Source organism: Pristiophorus japonicus, chromosome 4 (assembly GCF_044704955.1).
Source record: "Pristiophorus japonicus isolate sPriJap1 chromosome 4, sPriJap1.hap1, whole genome shotgun sequence".
Taxonomy (NCBI): domain Eukaryota; kingdom Metazoa; phylum Chordata; class Chondrichthyes; family Pristiophoridae; genus Pristiophorus; species Pristiophorus japonicus.
The window spans coordinates 188,494,062-188,518,683 of NC_091980.1; the positions used below are offsets into that span (position 1 = coordinate 188,494,062).

At 44.3% G+C, this 24,622-nt stretch overlaps 1 protein-coding gene across 1 annotated transcript; it reads right to left on the minus strand.

Moving 5' to 3' along the window:
• On the minus strand, nt 1–23,830 carry churc1 (churchill domain containing 1). Its single transcript, XM_070877416.1, has 4 exons — nt 23,711–23,830; nt 5,856–5,991; nt 3,467–3,537; nt 1–2,243 (listed from the first exon to the last, which is right to left on the minus strand). The coding sequence occupies exons 1-4, from the start codon at nt 23,747–23,749 to the stop codon at nt 2,151–2,153; spliced, it is 339 nt and encodes a 112-aa protein (XP_070733517.1). The 5' UTR covers nt 23,750–23,830; the 3' UTR covers nt 1–2,150.
• Between the last annotated feature and the right edge of the window lie 792 nt (nt 23,831–24,622).

Below are 24,622 nucleotides of genomic sequence, written 5' to 3' on the forward strand. Positions count from 1 at the left end.
AACATTGACAAACCTTTGCATCGTTTATTTATTAACTTGAATACAATGTAACAGTGTTTTTTTTCAAAACTACTGACAAATAGAATTCAGCAGGTTACATTAACAAAGTTGTTACAATTTTAAAAAGCTGTAAATTTTTGGATAGCATATAGCTGCCAGTGAGGTACAGTTGGAGTAAAGACAGCAATAAGCCACAAATAGTTTAGGAATGTCAACACAGCCTCTTGGCTGAAGGACTTCCTTCAAACGACTGCAAACTACAAGATCATTAACAAAATGATTTTAAAATGTTAATCTTTACAGCAGTCAAGCTGAGATGACATAGCAAAAAAAGAGCAATAAAGAAGCTGATGAATAGGGCTCCTGATGACTTGTATAATTAGTTTTGTCTATCCCCCCACCCCCTCGACTCTCCCCCACCCCAGCTGTCTCCAGGAAAATATTGTGGGGAATATCAAAAGTAAAGTGCCAACAAGCCTGCCTGTTCCTGGATTGGAAAATGTATCACTGTGCCCAAGTGATTTGGCCGATGTAAATAAATATCAATTGAATTGACTTTATAGTGTGCATAAAAAGATACCTAAACTCAGTATATTTTGCACCTGTTAACTTACAAAAAACATGGGCAACAATAAGCAAGCCAGAACTTTATTCAGGACATGTTTGGTTATTTGTCTGCTGAGTGCTAAATAACTGCTCAAGTGTCACATGCATCAGTTGCTGCAGTCATGGGGTGAATCTGCTGAACCACTTGGAAATCTATTTCCAGTACAAAGACTGCCATTCAGTCTAGTTTTGCAAATCAGTTTGAAAGTGGTTTGCAGTTGCAGTAGTTAATAGGCTTGTGATTTAACTTACAGCAATAATGCATTGCATGACCCGTACTATATGGCTGTGACATAGTTTTATTTCACTGATTAGCGAAGGCATATAAACCAAAATAGAACAGATTTGATGGTTCAGATTGCATCAAAGTTAAAAATTCAATTTATTCAACAGAACAATAGATAAAATGACTCGTGCTGTATGTCATTAAGAGACCCTTCCTGTATATCATTATCTAGCCAAATGGAATACAAGTGAACACAGGATAATAAATTCTTAGCACTTGAAAGCCCAAGTCAGGTCATTGGGAGCTATTTGTAATGTATATTTATATTTCCTCTGAAGGACAAAATACTTATCAAAGCCATCAAATTAAGGAAGATATTTGTTCAAACAGCCACAATTTTGACTTCCTCCCTGAGTTACACATGTTTTAAAACTCATTTTCTGAAAAAGATGGGACAACTTTGTGGTTCACTTCAATATATTTTTGTGAAATTGTGAAATTTTACAGGAACATAATTAATCTAAACCCAACTGTCTTTCAGGAATTATACAACTCTTGGAGCAAAGTTTAACATATTGCAATGTTATTCTGCAATTTTAAGGCGCTTTTAACTTATTTGATCTACCACCAATATGGGTTTTTCCATTAGCTGATGCAACTCTTCAAAATAAAGAGGCGGACCTGAACACAGTCAGCTGCAGCAGAGATCCACTATTTTTATTGGCCTTGTATTCTGCCACTGGGACAACCTGGGACCTACTAAATGTGCTGAGCCTGTACAGCATGGCAGTGTGAATAGCACCCAGCCTCATCCAATTCTCAGGGGTAAAAAAATGTTGTTCTGTGGACCTGTCGGAAGCCAATTCAGAAAACAAGAGGCTCAGCTTTCTGAGGAGGCAAAGGACAACATGTAAGTGCAGCACAGGTCTGTTTGGCATCACTCTCCGTATGGGATTAAAAGTAGAAACATCTTTTGATTGTTTATCTTCTCTCTAAGGGTGCATGCAATTGCTTCAACTTGAAAGATCACTAAAATTATACATTTGAAAAAAAGACACACAAGAGTCTGAAATGGTTGAGATACAAGTCAGTGCTGGTAAAGGCAATGTTCACAAGAATAAAAACAAACTAACTTTCATTTTGGGAAAGGGTGGTGAAGAGATTTATTATTGGAGCTCCTTTAGTCATGACGAGAAATGGACATCTGTTTTCATTTCTGTGAAATGCACTGCAATTTGACATTCATTTCTCCAGCTGGAATTGCTTATTGCACTCCCTACCCGAAGCATCTGCTCTGTATTGTACAGAAATAGAGCTTTCAGAAGAGAGGAGCCATTTGCCGAGGATCGTCAGGCAATACACTGATAGAGTCTTCCGCTTTTCCACACAGCATGCACAACATGGTGTACTCCTGGAATAAAAAGGGGAAAAAATGTTGAATACTTCAGCTAACATCAGTACTGCTGTAATGACACGACTATCGACTCCATGTTAAACGTGGTTACTGTGCAATGCAATTTTTAAACTGAATTTCTGCTAACTGAATTTCTGAACCCTGTCCTAATGAAAAAAACAAAACAATGCAGGTGGTCAGTGTCTGAAGAAAACACTTCCCCTTTACTTAGTTGATTAGTCAGTGAATCACGAACAAGAACTAAAGGTCATTAAGCTGAAAGAGAAGGTAATTTTAGAGGCAAATTATTTCAATCTAGAGCACTTAACAGCTAATTCATGTCAGACAATTGTAAAAAAGCAGCACTTGAAAAACTCCTCCATAGAGCCAAGAAAGCACCTATTTCAATTTAGTGAAAGTGAAGCAACTGAAATTAAAAGGATTCCGCTGCACTGCTCTTCGTTTTACAAGTGCTCCTGACCACTTTTAGTTTTCAGTGTTTCCGTATATACAAAAAGTTAGAGTACATAGACTTTAAGGCCGCGATTTCGTCAACCATGGCGAGCCCAGGGCGGCCGGCATTGGTGGCATGTGGGGAAGGCGCTCCCAGCTCCAGCCCGCCCCCTCACAACAATCTTCCCTAGATTGGGCTTGTTAAGCCTGCCTTGCGAGGTTCCTGGCCAATTAACAGGAAGCTGGTCTGATGATGTCATTTGATGACATGCCATCAGCCAGTTGCCTTAAAGGGAGCATGGCCAACTTTTTTTTTACATTGTTCTGTCAGTGTTCTGCAGCATTGAGGTACTGCAAACACTGCACAAAGGTGCACGGCTGCACCAAAGCTCTCTCATAACTCTCTCTAGGTGCTAATGGAGGGAGTCACAGTACACAGGGAGGTCTCTTCCCTTCCAATGGACGGAAGAGACCTCCCCAAGATACCAATGCAGCCTGGTTGGGTTAGGGTTAGGGTCAGGATAATAAGAGTGTGGGAAAAGCATCAGCCACTGTCTGGATTTAACTGACTTTAAACCAGTTTTTAAGTTCAATGGAAGGAGAACATCACAAAGTACAGCAAAATGGCCCAATCATGTTAGATTTCCTAAAACTGTCTGATATAGTACTGCAACAGACACAAAACTACACCACATAACATGGACTCTGCACGAAACTAAACCATGGTGTTGGATGTGGAAAATTGTTTTGAGAATTACAAGTTTTAAAAAGCACTGAATAGCCCTTACCTGGTAGTCATCAACAACAGTAAATGTGTACTCATGTCGTGCTATAATATGGTGGCAATTCTGACATACATCTGGAAGAGATGATGGAAACACAGATTAGAGTTGAGAATGCAACAAATGGACCTGGTTCAGGGTTGCTGCCGTAGTGCAGCACACTATATTCACAGCAATAGATACACGGGGCCTCATTATATAACGTCAAGCTGCAAAAGCAAATCTCAAGCAGCTAATAAATGCCACTTTAAACCCCAGGATGAAACTAGAGCCTTGAAATCACTGAGTATTTTGTACACAACTTGCTGAAAACTTCATGGGCATGTTTTATTTTAAGGATTTATTTTCCTGGCAGCAGTTGATGGTATTGTTAGCGTGAATGTTTTCTCGGAAGAATCACTCAACACTCAGAGTCGGTTCCAATGCCAAAGCGGCCTTTTATTACGCCGGCGGGGAGGAAGCCTCTGGTCTAGATCCAGGCACCTCACTCCACCGAACAAAGAAATTCAATCGATATTTATATGTTTTACAATAGTTCATTACAGTTACTCAGCCCACTTCGGCTGGACACAATCCAATCATAACGATTATAGATTACATATAGGTTTCTTTAACCAAATAGAATTCCCCTGATACCTCAGGGGCTGTATGTTCGGTTCTTGTCAGCTCGGGCTGATTAATGACCTCGTTATGTGAGGTAGGCCCCCCCTTATCTCTGTTCCTCGGGGCTCTGCTGTGCAAAGTCCTTGATTAAGGACATTCCATACCAGGTACTATAATGGTTCGTTATAGTTATCTTGTCTCAAGCGGATGACCAAGGCATTCCCGGTAGTGGGCCTCACTAGGTCATTGCTCGGTCAGCCTCAGTCAACAGTTCATTGCTTGACTAACTGAGTTCCCATCATGCTTGGGCAGCCATTTTATATGTGGCCACTTTAAACCTATATGAGTTTAGATATATTCAGCAGGTGCCTAATGCCTACAACAGTATGTTGAGCACTCTCAGTCACTGAACGATGCTGATAGCATGTTGATGGATTAATGACCATTACACAATCAGTGCATGTTTATTGAGTGTCAATCAAAAATGATTACAGGGAAATAATACATTTGATTTTAAATATATTTCACCACCACATGGTGTGGTCAATGTTTCTAATTATTCTTGGGTCTTCAAATTACATGACTAGCAGCGTTCTAATGCTTTATGTGTTTGTATAAAATTCCTCTGTCTGCTATTTTCAGAGAGAGGTTAAAACAGGTTAATACCTCCATTAAAATAGCAGGCAAGGAAATTTTGCACAAATGCATCAACATTCCTGCACTAATATTCATGCTGTGCAATCTTAAGGCCCTGGATATGCCAAGTTACATTTCATCAGTGCAGACAAATATTTGCAATGCCTCTTCTTAATTACAGGTCAAACAACTGGACACTGGTTTCCATACCCACACATCGGATAGAAAAAGACAAGAAATGTTTGCAATTTTTCAGTCAATTTTACTGCATAAAACCAAGATTTTTTTAGTTTAGGGAAAAATATCACGTTTTGTCTGAACTGTTAGCCAATGGATTCCAAGAATAATTTTCACCTGTTTCAGGAAAAATTGTCTCTTTAACAGTTCCAATCCAACACACTGGCCAATTCCAGGAACACGTACAACGTCTCAAATCCGGCTGTCCGAAAACCAGACATTTGTGAGAAAATCCCATTTGATATTCAGTAAAATAAAATCCGAAATTATTGTCCAAAAACCATCGGGCCAGACTAGTTATCGGCTTCGCCGCTATGTTTTAAATAGCATGCGATCTGTCCGATCCTTGCCGAATGACTCTTGACCTGGCCCGACCCGACCCACGCCACCATTAGTATTTTGTCTGTCTCAGTAGCATACGTACGCTCTTTGTATGCTCGGGTGTTTATTGTGATTTAATGTGAATTTGTATTGTTTGTCATTCCAACCATGTCAAAAAGGCCAACAGATACTCCAATGGGTAATACAGGTAGTGCAAAGAGGAAACATAATTCATTGTCAATTGCCAAGAAAGTGGAGTTACTGCAGAAATTAGATAGAGGTGCGTCAGTGCAAAGACTGAGTGAGGTGTACGGTGTCGGAATGCAGATTATTTTATCCTTATATTTACCTTACAATAATAGACTTTATTCTACTTAATGTATTCCTTGTTCCTCTGATACATTCAAATAAGTCTAAGATAGGCTACTGGTTTTATTGATTTTCTTGTCCGAAATCTAGAAAAATCCAAAAACTGGCACGATCTTGGTCCCAAGATTGCTGGATTTGAGACGTTGTATCTATACTGTATTACAGTCTGTGGGTATTGCCTTTTCCACTGCTTGAATATTTAATTTGGATTCCATAGCCAGTAACTTACGGTCATAAGTAACAATTTCCTCTCCATCGTCATCTTCCTGGGTTCGATTGGTAATTAGCACAAAGTCTCTTTTACTGCACTCAACACAACCCACATAATTTAGTAGAAAGGAGCCATTCTCCAAACAGGTATTGCCCTGTATGGGAAGAAAAAAATATATAGATTCACACATGAGCTTAGGTACACCTGTGCTTTTATTATTTATGTCTCTTATTCTTACAAACGCCTTTGCAACATTTACAATTCCCCTTCGGAGATGACCTGTTTCCAGGGTACTGCCAATCCCATTTTGCAACCAGTTACAAGGAGGTGAACCAAAGAAGGCCAAGGTGATCTGCTCTCTGATTTTCTCAACTGGGTTTATAAAACAACAAGCAGCGCAGCAGACAGTAAGCATGATTCAGGTACAGCAAGGTTAGGGTCGAGGAGAACTCACGCTGTGAGGCCATTTGCTCAAAGGGTCATCGCAGCCACGTCACATTTATAGGCACATACTAAAAGAGGGTAACGGTAAACAGTGTAGCTAACACCAACGGGGAAAATGTACTCAATGTTACAATTTTAACGGCAGTGCAAGATTTACAGATACAAATCTTTGAAGATGGCAGGAAATGTTGAGAAGGCAATTAAAAATTCATAAGGGATCCATGGTTTTAAAAATTAGAGGAATAGGTACAAAAGCATGAAAGTTATGCTGAACCTTAAAACACCTGGAGTACTGCGCGCCACTCTTTTAGGACGGTCTTGGAGAGGGTGCAGAGGAGATTTACTAGAATGGTACCAGAGATGAGAGACTTCAGTTACGTGGAGAGACTAAAGAAGCTGGGATTGTTCTCCTTAGAGCAGAGAAGGTTAAGAAAAAGAAAGAAGAGATTTAATAGAGGTGTTCAAAATGATGAGGGACTTTGATAGAGTAGTTGGGAAAAACTGTTTCCATTGGCAGGAGGTCGGTAACCAGAGGGCACAGGCAATAGAACCAGAGTAGAGATAAGGAGATTTTCTTTTTTAAACGCAGCGTGTTGTTACGATTTGGAATGCATTGCCTGAAAGGGTGATGGCAGCAGATTCTAAAGTAGTTTTCAAGTAGTAGATAAATACTTGAAGGGGAAAAAATTGCAGGCCTATGGGGAAACAGCAGGGGAGTGGGACTATTTGCATAGCTCTTTCAAAGAGTCGCCACAGGCATGATGGGCTTCCTCTGTGCTGTGTGATTCTATGCTTCTATGTGCTCATTGTGAAAAAGTATCAAATGTGATTCAAGGTTTCCAACAGTAGTGTTGTGCACATGGGTACAAAGAATTTATTTTAACATTTTGCACTGATATATCATCTTTAACATTGTAAAAGATCCCAAGGTATTTCACAGGAGCGTTAAGAGACTAAATTATACACCAAGCCACATAAGAGCATATTAGGACAAGCAAAGTAGGTTTTAAGGAGCATCTTAAAAGGAGAGAGAGGTGGAGGGGTTCCAGGAGGGAATTCCAAAGCTTAGGACCGAAGATGAAGCAATGAAAATCAGGGATGCACAAGAAGCCACAATTGGAGGAGCAGAGATGCTGGAGGGTTGCATAACTGGAGGAGGTTACAGAGATAGGGAAGGACAAGGCCATGGAGAGATTTGAAAACAAGGATGAGAATTTTAAAACTGACGTGTTGTTGGATCGGGAGCCAATGTAGGCTAGCGAGCACAGCGGCGATGAGTGAACGGGACTTGGTGCCAGTTAAGGTATGGACAGCAGTTTTGGATTAGCTGAAGTTTACAGAGGGTGCAAACATCAGCTGCTCTCCTGTGGTGTTGCACATGAGTAGTCAAGATCAATTTAATTTTTTTTAGGTCAAGCAGGGTTAGAAGGGGAGTGTGTGTGGAGGTTGCTGCAAAAGCGAAATTGAAGCACAGCAGAGGTAACCTTTGAGGGAGAACTGCAAACAGTGACGGGGGAGGTGGGGGGGGGGGCGGGGAGAAAGGGATCGATAGCCAATAGGTTAGATGCAATGGGAAATGCAACTGGCAGTGAACAAATGGAAACTTCACCCAGCTTTTGGGGGGGTAGGGGTAGAAGGGAAGTTCGAGTATAATCCACAACTTACTACTCGGGGTGGGAGGGGGGAGGGGGGCTTCATTTGTGTTTCTGGTTGATTTGAAATCTTCCACTACTTCCACTTTACAATTTTCTCCATCTGCTGCGATCCATATACGTGCTAATTTTTCTGCCAAAAATCATAGAATCACAGAAAATGTACAGCACAGGAGGCCATTCATCCCATCATGCCTGTGCCAGCTCTTTGAAAGAGCAGCCGTGCTTAGAGCCACACCCCCGTTTTTATAGAATCATAGAAACATACGGCACAGAATTGTTCCTCTTGTTCAATTTCTCCTTTTCCCCCCCAAAGTATTGACAGATGCTAGATGCCACCACATGGCACTTCACCCATTATTTATATGTGAGCCTCGATGGTAAGGGCAGGGCAGCTACTTGGCATCACAGCCACACCTATTCCTTTCCTTACCCGATGTTTCCACAGGTTTACTGGATAGTGAGAAAAGAAGAACCCTGATTTTCCCCTCCTGGACCTATAGGTGTTGAGGTCAATTGTACTGCCCCCAGGCTGAGATCTGCTAACTCAGCACAGGCTTAGATCCTCCTGGTCTGTATGGCTCAACTTCTCAGTATAAACTCACTGACATCAGAGGAGCCTTAATTTTACCTTGTAAATGCTTCACTTAAAATGTAAGTCGTCTCATTTTAAAAAGAATGATCTTTGACTACAACAACAAAATGACAATACTAAAGGTGAGCCGATCAGGGAATCTTTTCATGTAGTTCAACTTCTTTTATTAGCGTACAGTGCACCGATTCGCTACAAAGTGCTCAGATGTAGCTAATCCTTTCTGAGATTTCTATTGAAGTTTTTGACTCGCCACTTTCTCCACTTGGTTTGTGGATTCACTAAAGGTACCCATTGGGATTTGATACAACATTAAGAGGCACCCCAAGGTTTCCAATTTGTCACTTATTTCTTTGACCGGGCCATGTACAGATGCAGTATCGCAGGAGTTCTGAGACCGCTCATCTTTTTCAATATATTATAGATGGATGCACAGGTACAAGATAGATTTATCTTACAGCTGGGGAAGTTATCTTCCTGAACCAGCCTGATTAAAAATCAAGAAAGTTGATACCTTGGCCTGGTTACATGACACAAACAAGTGGTTCAGGTGTCGTTGAAAATTACAAAGTGAGGTTCAAGTTCTCCAAGGTATCACTTACAATAGATGCCTTAGTTTGCATTTTATGTAGAGGTGTGTTTTTCCATTCTGAGGATTGTAAGTCACCTGGGACAAGGCTAAGCTGACAGCAGCAACCCTCTACTAACTTATCCAAGTAATCAATCTTTGTGTGTTGCCCCAGAATGTTATGGCCATTTACCATAGATTCATCACAATCAGTCTCAATTCTGCCCTCACTCAACATCCAAAAATTTCAGGTGTGAGCCGATAACTAACTAGGGCGACACTACCATCACGTTCCTGCTGGTTATGCTGCTAATCGAAGGTGCCTGTCAGCAGAAACATTGTGCCATCACTAGTGTTTCTAAAATGCACTGCAAAAACACAGCTTCAAAACAAAACCAGCGGAAATATTAGTGATTCTGCTTTGGACAAAATGGCTGCAGCTAGGCTGGCAGTTCCATATGCAGCTCTTCAGTGCTTCACCTCTATCCATGGGACTCTGCCGCCATCCCTTGTCTTTTCTTTCCCAAATCTCCTCACTTGCACTGTTTAAGTTCCCCTAGCTCCATTAGTTGGTGCATTTTAGCTCTTTTTTAAACCGCCATTACCCATCCCCCACCCCTCTGCTATCTGCTTCTCGCACTGAGCTATTGAATTCTCTCCTCAAATTTGGTTTCTGAATTCCTGGACTTCTCTGGACATCAAGACTATGCTTCTGCACTGGACTACACCACTAAGCCTCTGCACTGGATGACACCAGATTACACAGTAGACATCTGCTGTGATTCTGCTCTTAAAATGTTTTTTAATAAACGTTATGTGATGTATTCTACTGTCATTGTAATCCATGTATAAACTGACCTAAGTTGTACACCGTAAGAACACTGACCACTAGGTGGTGAACTTGTGGGAGGCACCCCTAACCTGGACTTTCAGGTATAAAAGGGGAAGCTCCACCCATCTTCTCCACTTCAGTGCTGGCTAATAAAGGACTGGTACAGAGTGACCTTCTCTCTCGAGTATGGGCCTCGTGTGCATTTGTACTGTATAGTAAGGACATATTACGTTAGGTCATCTTCCCCCACTGTTGCGGTTCTCTGCTGAGTTGGGTGACTCGTTCAACTGGTTTTTCAGCTTTGTTGGCTGCTGATCAACGCTAACCTCCCTATATCTCTGCACCACAATCCCCAATTCTCATTCCTATGAAAATAATCTCCACCTTCCAATTCTCTATCCTTCAAATAGCTTCTGGATTTCACTTGCCCACTACACCAGTCTCTGAACTTGGCCAACATTTTGGTACTGCTCCATGCCAACTGCATCCCACCCAATTCAACTTTTGACTTTCACTAACTCTGTATTGTCTCCAACCTATCCCATTACTACCAGAAAATATGTATCCCAATAATCGGCACATAACCAGGCCTATGTAACGTGAGTGTTTCCGTATCCATTCGTGTATGCATTTTGACTGCCGCTTCAGACTAGTGCTGATCACTTCAATTTCCACTTTTTTCTCCCCCCGTTTCTTTTCTCTCTATCCCTCCTGTCAACATGCCTCCTTTCATCTCTCCTCCCCCGGGTACTCTGCCCTCCCAAATCCCTACCCCAACCCTTCATTTCTCTCCTGCCGTTGTCCCAGGCTTGACTCCCCCTTAGATAAGCCTACAACTTCCCTCTGTGCCTCTCTTGGCATCCTCCGAAGGTCCCACTGTGGCACTCGTCCCTGCCTCATGAGCAGCAACCCCAACTGCCCCATCCTCCTCATTCGCTGACCTTTCTCGCTCAGCATGCCCGCTGGAGGCTAATCTTTCCAATCTCCTCCCGTCCAACTCACATCTCCCAGCACTGACCCTGTGGAATCTGCCAGTGGATCAGCTATCACCGCCTCGCTCCGCATCTCCGTCCAGAATGTCTATTCACTTCTGAACAAGGCCCTTGCATTCCATGAGCTTATCATGGATGATGTCATCGACATCATGACTGACAGAAACCTGGTTGAAGGGCGATGACACCTTACCCCTAAATGAAACCTCCCCACCTCGCTATACCTTCTACCACTTGCCCCGCCCAGACCGCCGTGGTGGCAGTATGGCTCTCATCACCAAATCACACCTTGGTCTGTCCCCCCTACCCCTCCGGCACTTTCTCCTCCTTTGAGCATCTCATCTAGTTTCACCCCCCCTCACCTCTCATTTAAAAATCTCGTTCTCTACCCGCTCACACAAGTACCATTAAAATTTTATCACCAAGATAGCTTCACTGCTTTCCTCCCTCAGCCTCTGCACTGAGTGACTTTGCATCCTTGGTGATTCCAACCTCCATCTCAATTCATTATGCTCCCTCTCCTCAGAGTTCACTAGCCTCCAATCCTCCCTTAATCTCTCCCTCCATGTAAACTCCCCAATTGGAATCAATTATTAAAGGATGTGATAGCAGCACATTTGGAAAGAGGTGACATGATAGGTCCAAGTCAGCATGGATTTGTGAAAGGGAAATCATACTAGACAAATCTGGAATTTTTTGAGGATGTTTCCAGTAGAGTGGACAAGGAAGAACCAGTTGATGTGGAGTGTTTGGACTTTCAGAAGGCTTTTGACAAGGTCCCACACAAGAGATTAATGTGCAAAGTTAAAGCACATGGGATTGGGGGTAGTGTGCTGACGTGGATTGAGAACTGGTTGGCAGACAGGAAGCAAAGAGTAGGAGTAAATGGGTACTTTTCAGAATGGCAGGCAGTGACTAGTGGGGTACCGCAAGGTTCTGTGCTAGGGCCCCAGCTGTTTACATTGTACATTAATGATTTAGACGAGGGGACTAAATGTAGTATCTCCAAATTTACGGATGACACTAAGTTGGGTGGCAGTGTGAGCTGCGAGGAGGATGCTTTGAGGCTGCAGAGTGACTTGGATAGGTTAGGTGAGTGAGCAAATGCATGGCAGATGAAGTATAATGTGGATAAATGTGAGGTTATCCACTTTGGTGGTAAAAACAGAGAGACAGACTATTATCTGAATGGTGACAGATTAGGAAAAGGGGAGGTACAATGAGACCTGGGTGTCACTGGACGTCAGTATTTGAAGGTTGGCATGCAGGTACAGCAGGCGGTTAAGAAAGCAAATGGCATGTTGGCCTTCATAGTGAGGGGATTTGAGTACAGGGGCAGGGAGGTGTTACTACAGTTGTACAGGGCCTTGGTGAGGCCACACCTGGAGTATTGTGTACAGTTTTGGTCTCCTAACTTGAGGAAGGACATTCTTGCTATTGAGGGAGTGCAGCGAAGGTTCACCAGACTGATTCCCGGGATGGCGGGACTGACATATCAAGAAAGACTGGATCAACTGGGCTTGTATTTACTGGAGTTCAGAAGAATGAGAGGGGATCTCATAGAAACGTTTAAAATTCTGACAGGTTTAGACAGGTTAGATGCAGGAAGAATGTTCCCAGTGTTGGGGAAGTCCAGAACCAGGGGGTCACAGTCTAAGGATAAGGGGTAAGCCATTTACGACCGAGATGAGGAGAGACTTCTTCACCCAGAGAGTGGTGAACCTGTGGAATTCTCTACCACAGAAAGTTGTTGAGGCCAATTCACTAAATATATTCAAAAAGGAGTTAGATGTAGTCCTTACTACTAGGGGGATCAAGGGGTATGGCGAGAAAGTAGGAATGGAGTACTGAAGTTGCATGTTCAGTCATGAACTCATTGAATGACGGTGCAGGCTCGAAGGGCCGAATGGCCTACTCCTGCACCTATTTTCTATGTTTCTAACCCATACTCACAGTTACCTCCTCGACCTTGCCATCTCTCATGGCCTCGCTACTCCCATCGTGTCAATCGTAGATAAGGCCATCTCTGACCAATTCCTCGTGTCACTTGCCACCCACATCCCTCTTCCACCTCCCCCCACCCCCGCCCCTGCCAACCCCACTTCCTTCTGTCTCTGCGCCTGGAAAAAAATCTCTTCCAACTCTCCTGACAACTGCATTTACAAAATCCCAACTGTCCAGCTTTTGTCCCTCCATTCACCACGACATTTCTGCAGCTAACAATCTGCTCGACCACACCCTCACCACCACCTTTGCTGCTCTCGTCTCTATTAAAACCATTATTCTCTCACCCTGGTCATTCCCCCTGGTACCACCCTCATCTTTGCTCTCTTAAGTCCAAGGGACACAGACTTGAACGGATATTTTAATGGATAGCCATTCACCACCAGATCTGGCTGGACCATATAAAGCATTACGGGGTCCTACTCTCATCTGCCAAAACTGCCCACTATTCCAAAATCATTCTAGAATGCAAAGATAATCCTCAGATTTATTCACTATTGCTAACCGTCTTCTTAAACCCCTCCCCCCCCATTTCCTCCACTCTCACCTCCAACTACTGTAAGGAGACGAGATCGAGAGGAATGCCCAAATAACGCGAGACCGGACCGGAGCGGGGCTTGAAAAGCAGCAGCACACAGCGGGAGAGCGGAGATCGAGCGAACTGTGAGCAGCACAAAGCAACCTGGGCGGGTAAGAAGTAAAATGAAATCAAAGTGTGACATCACAGCAAAGCAGGTAAGTGATTGGCTGGTGAGTATTTCTCCATTTCTCTTTTTTTAACCTTGGGCATTGGTGTGAGTTAAGAGCCGCGATTTTAAAAGTAAACATAGACAAGTGATATTTCTAAACTTAAAAAAACCTCATGAATTAACTAAAATACTTTTTTTTTTTAAGTTTTAATGTTCTTTTCTGCTAAGTATTTCATAGCCTACAAAATAGAGGGTAAGAGCTGATTGGTCAGTAGCTGCTGAGTGTGTTTTGCTATGTTTTTTTTTAAAGTTTATTTCTGCTCGATCGTTCCAACTCTATTAACTACTGTCAAGGCAGGGCAGCTCAGTCCCGTGGAGTGCACATCCTGTGCCATGTGGGAAGTCCTGGACACTTCGCATCTTACTAGCATGTGGCACCGGCAGTAATCCAGAGATTACTACCTTTGAGGTCCTGCTTTTTAATCTCTCTCCTAGCTCCCTAAACTCTGCCTGCAGGACCTCATCCCTCTTCCTACCTATGTCATCGTTACTGTTATGGACCACAACCTCTGGCTGTTCACTCTCTCCTCCCAGAATGTCTTCCAGCCGCTTGGTGACATCCTTGACCCTGGCACCAGGGAGGCAACATACCATCCTGGAATCACGTCTGCGGACTGCAGGAAGATATATCAATGCACTGGTCAGGTGGGCAAAACAGTGACAAATGGAATTCAATCCGGATAAGTGTGATGTAATGCAGCTGGGGAGATCAAACAAGGCAAGGGAATATGTATTAAATGGTACGACACTAAAAAGTGTAGGAACAAAGGGACCTTGGAGTGCAGGTCCACAGATCCCTGAAGATAGCAGGCCAGGTAGATAAGGTGGTTAAGAAGGCATATGGAATACTTGCTTTTATTAGTCAAGGCATGGAGTACAAGAGCAAAGAGATTATGCTTGAACTGTGTAAAACACTGGTTAGGCTGCAGCTGAAGTACTGCATGCAGTTCTGGTCACCACATTACAGGAAACATGTGATTCCAGTGGAAAGGGTGCAGAGGAGATTTACGAGAATGTTGCCTGGCTTGGAGAATTTTGGCTATGAGGAAAGGTTGGAGATGCTGGGTCTGTTTTCTTTGGAACAGAGGAGGCTAAGGGGAGACCTGATTGAGGTGTATAAAATTATGAGGGACCTGGATAGAGTGGATAGGAAGGACTTGTTTTCCTTGGCAGAGGGGTCAACAACCAGGGGGGCATAGATTTAAAGTAATTGGGGGGAGGTTTAGATGAGATATGAGGGGAAATTTCTTCACCCAGAGGGTGGCGGGATCTGGAACGCACTGCCTGAAAGGGTGATAGAGGCAGAAACCTTCACCACATTTAAAAAATACTTGGATGTGCACTTAAAGTGCTGTAAGCTACAGGGCTACGGACCAAAAGCTGGAAAGTGGGATTAGGTTGGATAGCTCTTGGTCGGCAGGCGCGGACACAATGGGCTGAAATGGCCTCCTTCCGTGCTGTAAATTTCTATGATTCTAAGGAGCTCATGGACTTCTTTGTAACTAAGTGTGAAACAATCTGATCAGCTGCCTCTGCCACTTCCGTTCCTTCTCCTAGCCCACTGGGCCAAACTTCCTCTAAGGTTCCCCCCTACCCTAGCCCTGAACTCACATCTTTCTCCAGTTTTTCTCTGATCTCTCCTCATAACATCACCTTGCTCAACTTGTCCAGTAGACCCACTTCCTGCTCCCTCAATCTCATTCCTACTAAACTGATGACCACCCAAATTCCTTTTCTGGCTCCCATGTTAGCTGACATTGTTAATGATTCTCAGGTACTGACCCCTCTTCTTCAAATCTGCTGTCATCACCCCTTGCCTCAAAAAAAATCCCGTTGACCCCCTCCGTCCTTGCACCATTTTCAACCTCCCTTTCCTCCCCAAAGTACTTGAACGTGTTGTCGACTCCCAAATCCATGCCCATCTTTCCCAGGACTCCATGTTTGAATCCCTCCAGTCTGGTTTCCGCCCCTACAACAGTACCGAAATGGCTCTTATCAAAGTCACAAATGACATCCTTTGTACTGTAACAAAGATAAACTAACCCTCCCTGTCCTTCTAGATCGATCTTCAACCTTTGACATGGTTGACCACTCGATCCTTCTCCAACACCTCTCCAATGTCATCCAGCTGGGTGCGACTGCACTCGCCTATTTCCATCATTATCTATCTAAATGTAGCCAAAGAATCACCTGCAATGATTTCTCTTCCCGCCCCCGCATCGTTACCTCTGGGGTCCCCCAAGGATCTATCTGTGCCCCCCACCTATCTCTCATCTACATGCTGCTCCTCGGCAACATCTTGTGAAAACAGTGTCAGTTTCCACATGTACATTGATGACACCCAGCTCTACCTCACTACCGCTTCTTTCGAACCCTTCACGGTCTCCAAATTGTCAGACGCTTGTTCAACATCTATTTCTGGATGAGCAGAAAGTTTCTCCAATTAAATATTTGGAAGACCGAAGTTGTTGTCTTCGGTCCCCGCCACAAACTCCGTTCCCTGGCCGCTGACTCCAATCTTCTCCCCAACTTGTGTCTGGGGCTGAACCAGGCTGTTCGGAACCTTGGTGTCATATTTGACCCTGAAATGAGCTTCCGCCCACATATCCGCGCCATAACTAAGACTGCCTATTTCCACCTCTGTAACATCGCCCGTCTCAGCCCCTACATCAGTTGCTGAGCCCTCATCCATGACTTTGTTACCTCTAGATTTGACCAGTCCAACACACTTTTGGCCGACATCCCACACTCTACCCTATGTAAACTTGAGATCATCGCCTGCCCATGTGCTAATTCACACATCACACCTGTGCTTGTGGACCTACACTGGCTCCTGGTTAAGCAACGCCTCGATTTAAAAATTCTTATCCTTGTTTTTAAATCCCACCATGGCCTCGCCCCTCCCTATATCTGTAATCTCTTCCAGCCCCACACCCACCAAGATATCTGTGCTCCTCTAATTCTGCCCTCTTGAGCATCCCTGATTTTAATTGCTCAAAGATTGGTGGCCATGCCTTCAGCTGTCTAGGCCCTAAGCTCTGGAATTCCTTCCCTATACCTCTCCTCCTCTAAGATCTAACTCTTTGTCCAACCTTTTGGTCATCTGCCCTAATTTCTCCTTATATGGCTCATGTCAAATTTTTTTTGTCTTCCAACACTCCTGTGAAGTGCTTTGGGACATTTTACTACATTAAAGGCGCTATATAAATACAAATTGTTGTTGTTTCAATGTATTTTTTTTTATCTACTTCAGTCCTGTCATTGGTATCCCCCTCAGGTTTGCATGTTCAGTGGTGCTTTAAGTGCAAAGATCACAGAAATTTAAGGCACAGAAGGAGGCCATTCGGCCGATCATGTCTGTGCTGGCCAAAAAAGAGCTATCCAGCCTAATCCCACTTTCCATGTTTTGGTCTGTAGCCTTGCGGGTTACGGCACTTCAAGTGCATATCCAAGTACTTTTTAAATGTGATGAGGATTTCTGCCTGTACTACCCTTTCAGCCAGTGCATTCCAGACCCTAACCACCCTCTGGGTGAAAAGATTCCTCCTCAATGCCCCTCTACTCCTTCTACCAATTATTTTAAATCTATGCCCCCTGCTTATTGGCCTCTCTGCTAAGGAAATAAGTGCTTCCTAGTCACTCTATCTAGGCCTCTCATAATTTTATACACTTCAATATCCCGTTAGCCCCTTCTGTTCCAAAGAAAGCAAACCCAGCCCATCCAATCTTTCCTCATAGTTAAAATTCTCCAGTCCAAATAACATCCTCGTAAATCTCCTCTGTGCCCTCTATAATCCAATCACATCTTTCCTATAATGTGGTGACCAGAACTGTACGCAGTACCTTAGCTGTGGCCTAACTAGTGTTTTATACAGTTCTAGCATGACCTCCCTGCTCTTATATTCTATGCCTTGACTAATAAAGGAAAGTATCCCGTAAGCCTTTTTAACCGCCTTATCTACCTGTCCTGCTACCTACTCTCGTGCGAAAGACATGTGGTTGCAAAATGCACCAGTGCTCGCTTAAAAAACAGCAAAGAAAAAGAAATATGCAATACATGCCTTGCTAGGGTACCGTTTCATAAGATGCTTCTGTCCTCCTGTACTTCAAAGTGGCCATTCTTCATGCATAGTGACTGTCAGCAGGCTATTCAATCATGGCAGTGGTTAGGGGTGGGGTTCAGTGTGGGAGCACAAGGAAGGGGATTCCCCTCTTCAGAGACAGTACCCCATCACCCCAGATGCAAGAGGAGCAGTTACAGAACAGTCAGAGATGAAAGCAGTGGGAGAAGCTTGCTCAGAAGCATTTAAAGTTTCTGCAGGAATGGGCTGTCTCAGAACTGATGAGATGTTCAGTGAAAAGCTCAAATGTGGGAGTTATAAATACGATCTTAAAGGATGCGAAATAGAAGTTGGTGCGTTGCAAATGTCGAGAGAGAAAATTACAGCAGTTCCGAAGGGTGAACTGAGAGAAGGATTGGGTCTCTCGACTGACTATTCAGCATTTCCGTCATCCTTTACTCTATGTTGTTACATTCTCCCATAAAGCAGAGAAAATTGTTAAAACCTGTGCAGAGGGCAACAGACTTGGTCGAAGACATCGATTGCGAGTTTACATTTCTGAATGTAAACAGCATGGAATTCAGTCGAAAACATCAAAAATTGAAAGTTGACTTTTAAGTGAAAATGGATGTGATGATCACAGACCAACGAACTTTAAAATGGCTTCCTGAGAATTGGGATCTGCAGCAACTCTACTTTGACCCTAATCGTGCTGCTATGTGGAAGAAGAAAATGCGGAAATGGAGTACAAAATTTCAACAGCTAGAGTTTGAATCAAGCAATTGTTGTGGACATTAATCATCACACTGTGGAAATCGAGACCGTTTGCACAACTTTGGACCAGATTGGACATGTAAGCTGGTGGAAGTCATTGTTTGGATGGAGCCCGACGGCAATAGGCGTGAACACAAAGATACAACCTGTCCTTATGCTGGTGCTGTTTCAGTTGATTGTGCTGATCATTTTGATTTACTCCGGATGTCGTGTTCGAAAAAAACTGGACAATGCTGTTGAACAAGCTCATATGGCTGGTCATTGTATGTTAAGTATTTGAGTGCACCGTGTTACTATTTGATGACATCATCTGTATGTTAAACGATGTTAAGTATTTGAGTACCTTGTTACTATGTGAATAATAGTAATTCACGACATTGTCCGTATTTGAGTACCTTGTTACTATTTGATCATATCTGTATGTTAAATAATCTGGTTTGTGTAAAGTAATTCAGAAAGCAGTTATCTGTGATTGTTTAAATGCAAATAAATAAGAGTTCAAAGGCGTTTTAGGTATAAAGAGATGGAACTGGCTTTTGTCACACACAAACACACGAACACCAGTGACACTGAAATCTCGAAAGGTGTGTCACTGCTTGGAGAGCTGCCTTTGCAAGCAGAGAGTTTGTTTAGTATGAATGTCTAAATAAAAGACCCGATCCTGCCTTTACTACCGAGTGTGTGCGTAATTCGACGTTTAAAGCAACGAAGCAAAAAGAGCAAGGAAGCCGTTACAACATGCAGGACAACCAAGCTTCATTCCAGCCTTACCAAACATCCAGATATATTTACAGGGCTCACTGGGTAGTGACGAGAACTGGAAACCCTCGATCATTTACCCACAGGGGCACAGATTTCGACCTGCATTACCCCCAATATCAAATCAGCTGGCTCAGGAACCTCCGAGACTCAACATGCGGCCTTCTTGAGCTATGTGACTCATTACAGTATTATGTGGTACATTTGGCTATTCAGCCATCAAGGGAGTTGATTTTTTACAATTTCCCACAACCATAAAGTCTAGAGAATACACTGAAGAGGACACACACAAAGGTAAACCGGAGCCAGCCTGCAGGCATAATAGCAGGAAAACATAACAATCTGCATCTTCACTGGGAGACTGATTGTCTTCATCATAGGCAGTCCCTCGGGATCAAGGAAGACTTGCTTCCACTCTTAGCATGAGTTCTTAGGTGGCTATACAGTCCAATACAAGAACCACAGTTTCTGTCACAGATGGGACAGATAGTTGTTGAGGGAAAGGGTGGGCAGGGAGCCTGGTTTGCCGCACGCTCCTTCCGCTGCCTGCGCTTGATTTCTGCATGCTCTCAGCAACGAGACTCGAGGTGCTCAGCGCCCTCCCAAATGCACTTCCACCACTCAGGGCGGTCTTTGGCCAAGGACTCCCAGGTGTCAGTGGGGATGTTTCACTTTATCAGGGAGGCTTTGAGGGTGTCCTTGTAACGTTTCCTCTGCCCGCCTTTGGCTCGTTTGCCATGGACGAGTTCCGAGTAGAGTGCTTGCTTTGGGAGTCTCGTGTCTGGCATGCGAACTATGTGGCCTGCCCAGTGGAGCTGATCAAGTGTGGTCAGTGCTTCAATGCTGGAGATGTTGGCCAGGTCGAGGACGCTAATGTTGGTGCGTCTGTCCTCCCAGAGGATTTGTAGGATCTTGCGGAGACATCACTGGTGGTATTTCTCCAGCGACTTGAGATGTCTACTGTACATGGTCCACATCTCTGAGCCATACAGGAGGGCGGGTATTACTACGGCCATTACTGTAGACCATGAGCTTGGTGACAGTGTTGAGGGACTGATCGTCAAACACTCTTCCTCAGGCGGCCGAAGGCTGCACTGGCGCACTGGAGGCAGTGTTGGATCTCATCATCAATGCCTGCTCTTGTTGATTGGAGGCTCCCAAGATAGGGGAAGTGGTCCACATTGTCCAGGGCCACGCCGTGGATCTTGATGTTTGGGGGGGCAGTGTTGTGCGGCGAGGACAGGCTGGTGTAAGACCTTTGTCTTACTAATGTTTAGCGTAAGTCCCATGCTTTCATACGCCTCGGTAAATATGTTGACTATGTCCTGGAGTTTAGCCTCTGTGTGTGCACAGATGCAGGCGTCATCCGCGTACTGTAGCTCAACGACAGAGGTTGGGGTGGTCTTGGACCTGGCCTGAAGACAGTGAAGGTTGAACAGCTTCCCACCGGTTCTGTAGTTTAGCTCTACTCCAGCGGGGAGCTTATCAACTGTGAGGTGGAGCATGGCAGCGAGGAAGATTGAGAAGAGGGTTGGGGCGATGACGCAACCTTGCTTGACCCCGGTCCGGACGTGGATTGGGTCTGCGATGGATCCATTGGTAAGGATCACAGCTTGCATGTCGTCGTGGAGCAGGCAGAGTATGGTGACGTACTTGTGGGAGCATCCGAAACGGAGGAGGACGCTCCATAGACCCTCGTGGTTGACAGTGTCTGATTGACAGTGGGGGGGATGGACAAAGTCAGATATCTGCAAGCAATATGAACTACAACCCCAGTTTCCCTGCATTCTGCTATCATACAAAAAACAACAGGGGTGTATCATACGAGTCACATGATGCGGTACACCTTCATGTCTGACATTACCCTTCACTATATCAGCCTGACATACAATCATTCTCCAACTTCACTCAAGAGTAAGGGACAGAAATAATAAAAGAAAACCGGCAAAAATGTCAAACATATCATCATCATCATCATAGGCAGTCCCTCGGGGTCAAGGATGACTTGCTTCAACACTAAAAATGAGTACTCAGGTGACTGATGAACTAATTTTAAATGGTGGAAGATGCCCGTGCATGAATCCTTTTAACATGGGGTGGCCGTTGCACACCAGCCACCACATGGGCTTGACGGAGCAAGGTCTTGGTCCAGTGGCAAGGGGATCCAAGACGACTGGAGACCAGGCTCGGCCGCATGTGCCAATGCATACACACAAACTCAAACATACTCCTACTGTCCTCCTTCCTTCCTCCTTCCCACAGGACCTCTCTCTACATGGAATTTACAGTACACAATGTGAGCCTCGCTAACTCTCAGCCTCGCTATTGGCCTGTGCTGCGCCTTCCCTTGGTCTTGTCCATGTTGCTCCACTTCTGGGCTCCGACCGCTCTGCTCCTCCATCCTCTCCTCGCCGGTCCCGATCCCCCGGACCTTGCCAGAACCGACCCCGACCCCCCGCTGCCGATTCTGCTGCTGCTGTGGCTAGCTTTTTTTGATTTTTGAGCTGTGTCAAACATATATTAAACAAGCCACTCACATGAATTTAATAATGAGCACTACTTTTTTTTTTAAGTGGGAAAATAGCTGGCAGCAATAGAGGTTAACAAACTTGGGAGCCAAGAGATTGAAAACTTCACTCCTGCGATTTATGATGGCATCAGACCATTTAAATCAATCGCTGTCTCATTGCAATTATCCCACATATACAGTACTGCTACTCAACTCTCATTCCCAAAGTAACTAGCTTTATTTTCAATTCCTCCCAGTGACTTTTGTTTTGTGCTCATAAAGCAGTGAACCATTAGTGCTGGGAAGTTAAATTATATTTTTCTAATTCTGGCAGCTTGCATTAGCATCAAATACTCCGAAGTCTAACTCAAACTAGTGTTCCCAAAAATGTCTGAACAATAACTCCTACTGCACGTTTCTAACTTTTTCCACTTTCCATCCTTATGGCTTGCTGAGTGAGATTATTCATTTGTGCTGAGTCAAGGAAAATTTTGTGCTGTGACCCTCATGAACAGAATCCACGCTGAGACTGCCTGAGTCATTTCATTTAAGACCCTTACATACAAAAGACTTTAATTCCATGGGAATTCAACCCAGATCCCCATGATGAAAAGGCTGTATGCTAACTCCCCAGCATGTTTTAAAAGTCCTTAATCATCCAAGCATTCAAAATGAATATGCAGTATCTCCTCAATGTGCAACATTACTCAAGAGGCCTCAAAAATTCAAAGCCAACCTGGGCAAACCAAAATAATGAGCCACACAGCCGAGTATAGTCCTAGTTCGAATGTCCAATCTGTGCTGAATTTACTAATGTTGGCTGAGGCAGCAGCAGAGGGGCTATTTTAGCACCAAAACACCTTGAATACAGTGTAGGGAGGTCAGCCTGGGTTCCTCCCCATCACTGATGCAAGTAGCAGACTGTACCTATCAGATAAAGACTGGCTCAGGTTCTGCTGCTTTGACTCACATGGTTGAATAGCCTTACACATTAATAGAGAACTGACAACCATGGAACCAAATCTCAAAAAGGATTCAATACCTTCAGGAGAGAAAGAAACAAATGGGCAGAAGAGGCAGAAGAAGAAAAAAAATCTTTAGATGCGAGTTCAGACTATAAAACTCAAGTTCATCCAGTTCCCTCCCCCGCCGCCACCCCGCCCCTAGCATGAAACAAGAAAGATTGGAATTCCACTTTATGAAGAACTGCTGACCCACCATCTGTCACTTGCACAGAATGCAGGAACACACACACACGCTGTGCTGTACAGTACAGTAGCATAGTAGTTACATTACTGGGCTAGTAATCCAGAGGTCTGGACTAATGATCCGGAGTCGTGACTTCAAATCCCACCACAACAGCTTGGGAATTTAAATTCAATTAATTATGATGACCATGAAACTACCAGATTGTTGTAAAAACCCATCTGGGTACACTAATGTACTTTCAGGAAGGAAATCTGCCATCGTCACCTGGTCTGGCTGATTTGTGACTCCAGACTCACAGCAATGTGGTTGACTCTGAAATGGCCTAGCATGCCACTCAGTTGTACCAAATGCAGCGGTTCAAGGCGGCGGCTCACCATCACCTTCTCAAGGGCAATAAGGGATGGGCAATAAATGCTGGCCTCGCCCACATCCCGTGAACGACCGTGGCACCAACTCATACAGCACGCATCTCATTTCCCTGACACAGATGCCGACTTCAAGGAACAGCTGGGAATGAAATTCACGATCGGGAGCGAGTGGCACAGATTGCAAACACACTTAAAACATGTCCAGCTACAGATGGCCTATTTCAATCAGGATGAGTGTGGCTCCCAGTCAGCAATCCCTGGCAGGTTTGATCTGATGACAACTCGAGCCGCAATAGCCCGGCCCGCTCCCCCCGACACACTGAACATGCTAACTCCGGCCCCGGCCCCGGCCCCGCTCACCCTGTCGGGATATTCCTTCTGGACGCAGCCCGCGCACATCCTGAAGCGTTGCCTGGATCCTGTCACTCCGGCAACGGCCGCCAAGAGCCGCCTCCGGCTCCGGCCTAACTCTCGCGGGATCAGCGCGCACTACCTTCCTGGAGTGGGCAACAATTTTAATAAAGTTTGTGCATTCAAACAGAGAGCGAGAGAGCAGATCCTGGGTGGTTCTGTGTGTGTTTTGGACAAGATCATTGCAGACGAGGAAGTTTATTCGGATCATCTTCAGGCATCATCATTTAGCGAAATCCTAACTCAGGAGCATTCAGCTGTTTCTTAAATGATTCCAGGGTTTTAGCTTACAATGCTCGACCTGGAAGTTTATAGAAAAGACTTGCATTTATATAGCGCCTTTCACGACCACCGGACGTCTCAAAGTACTTAACAGTCAATGATGTACTTTTGGAGTGTAGTCACTGTTCTAATGTAGGAAACGCGGCAGCCAATTTGTGCACAAGCAAGCTCCCACAAACAGCAATGTAATAATGACCAGATAATCTGTTTTAATGATGTTGATTGAGGAATAAATATTGGCCAGGACACTGGGGATAACTCCCCTGCTCTTTTTTGAAATATTGCCATGGAATCATCCAGGTCCACTTGATAGAGTAAACAGGATCTCAGTTTAACGTTTCATCCGAAAGATGGCACCTCCGACAGTGTGGCGCTCCCTCAACGCTGCACTGGATTGTCGGCCTAGATTTTTTTGTGCTCAATTCCTGGAGTGGGTCTATGGACCCACAACCTTCTGGCTCAGGGGCAAGCATGCTACCCACTGAGCCACAGCTGACGCTTTTGTGTCAAAAGAAATTCCTGACATCAGTCCTAAAAGTACCCTTCTCTAGCTTGAAACACGTCAGCTTGCTATTCCGG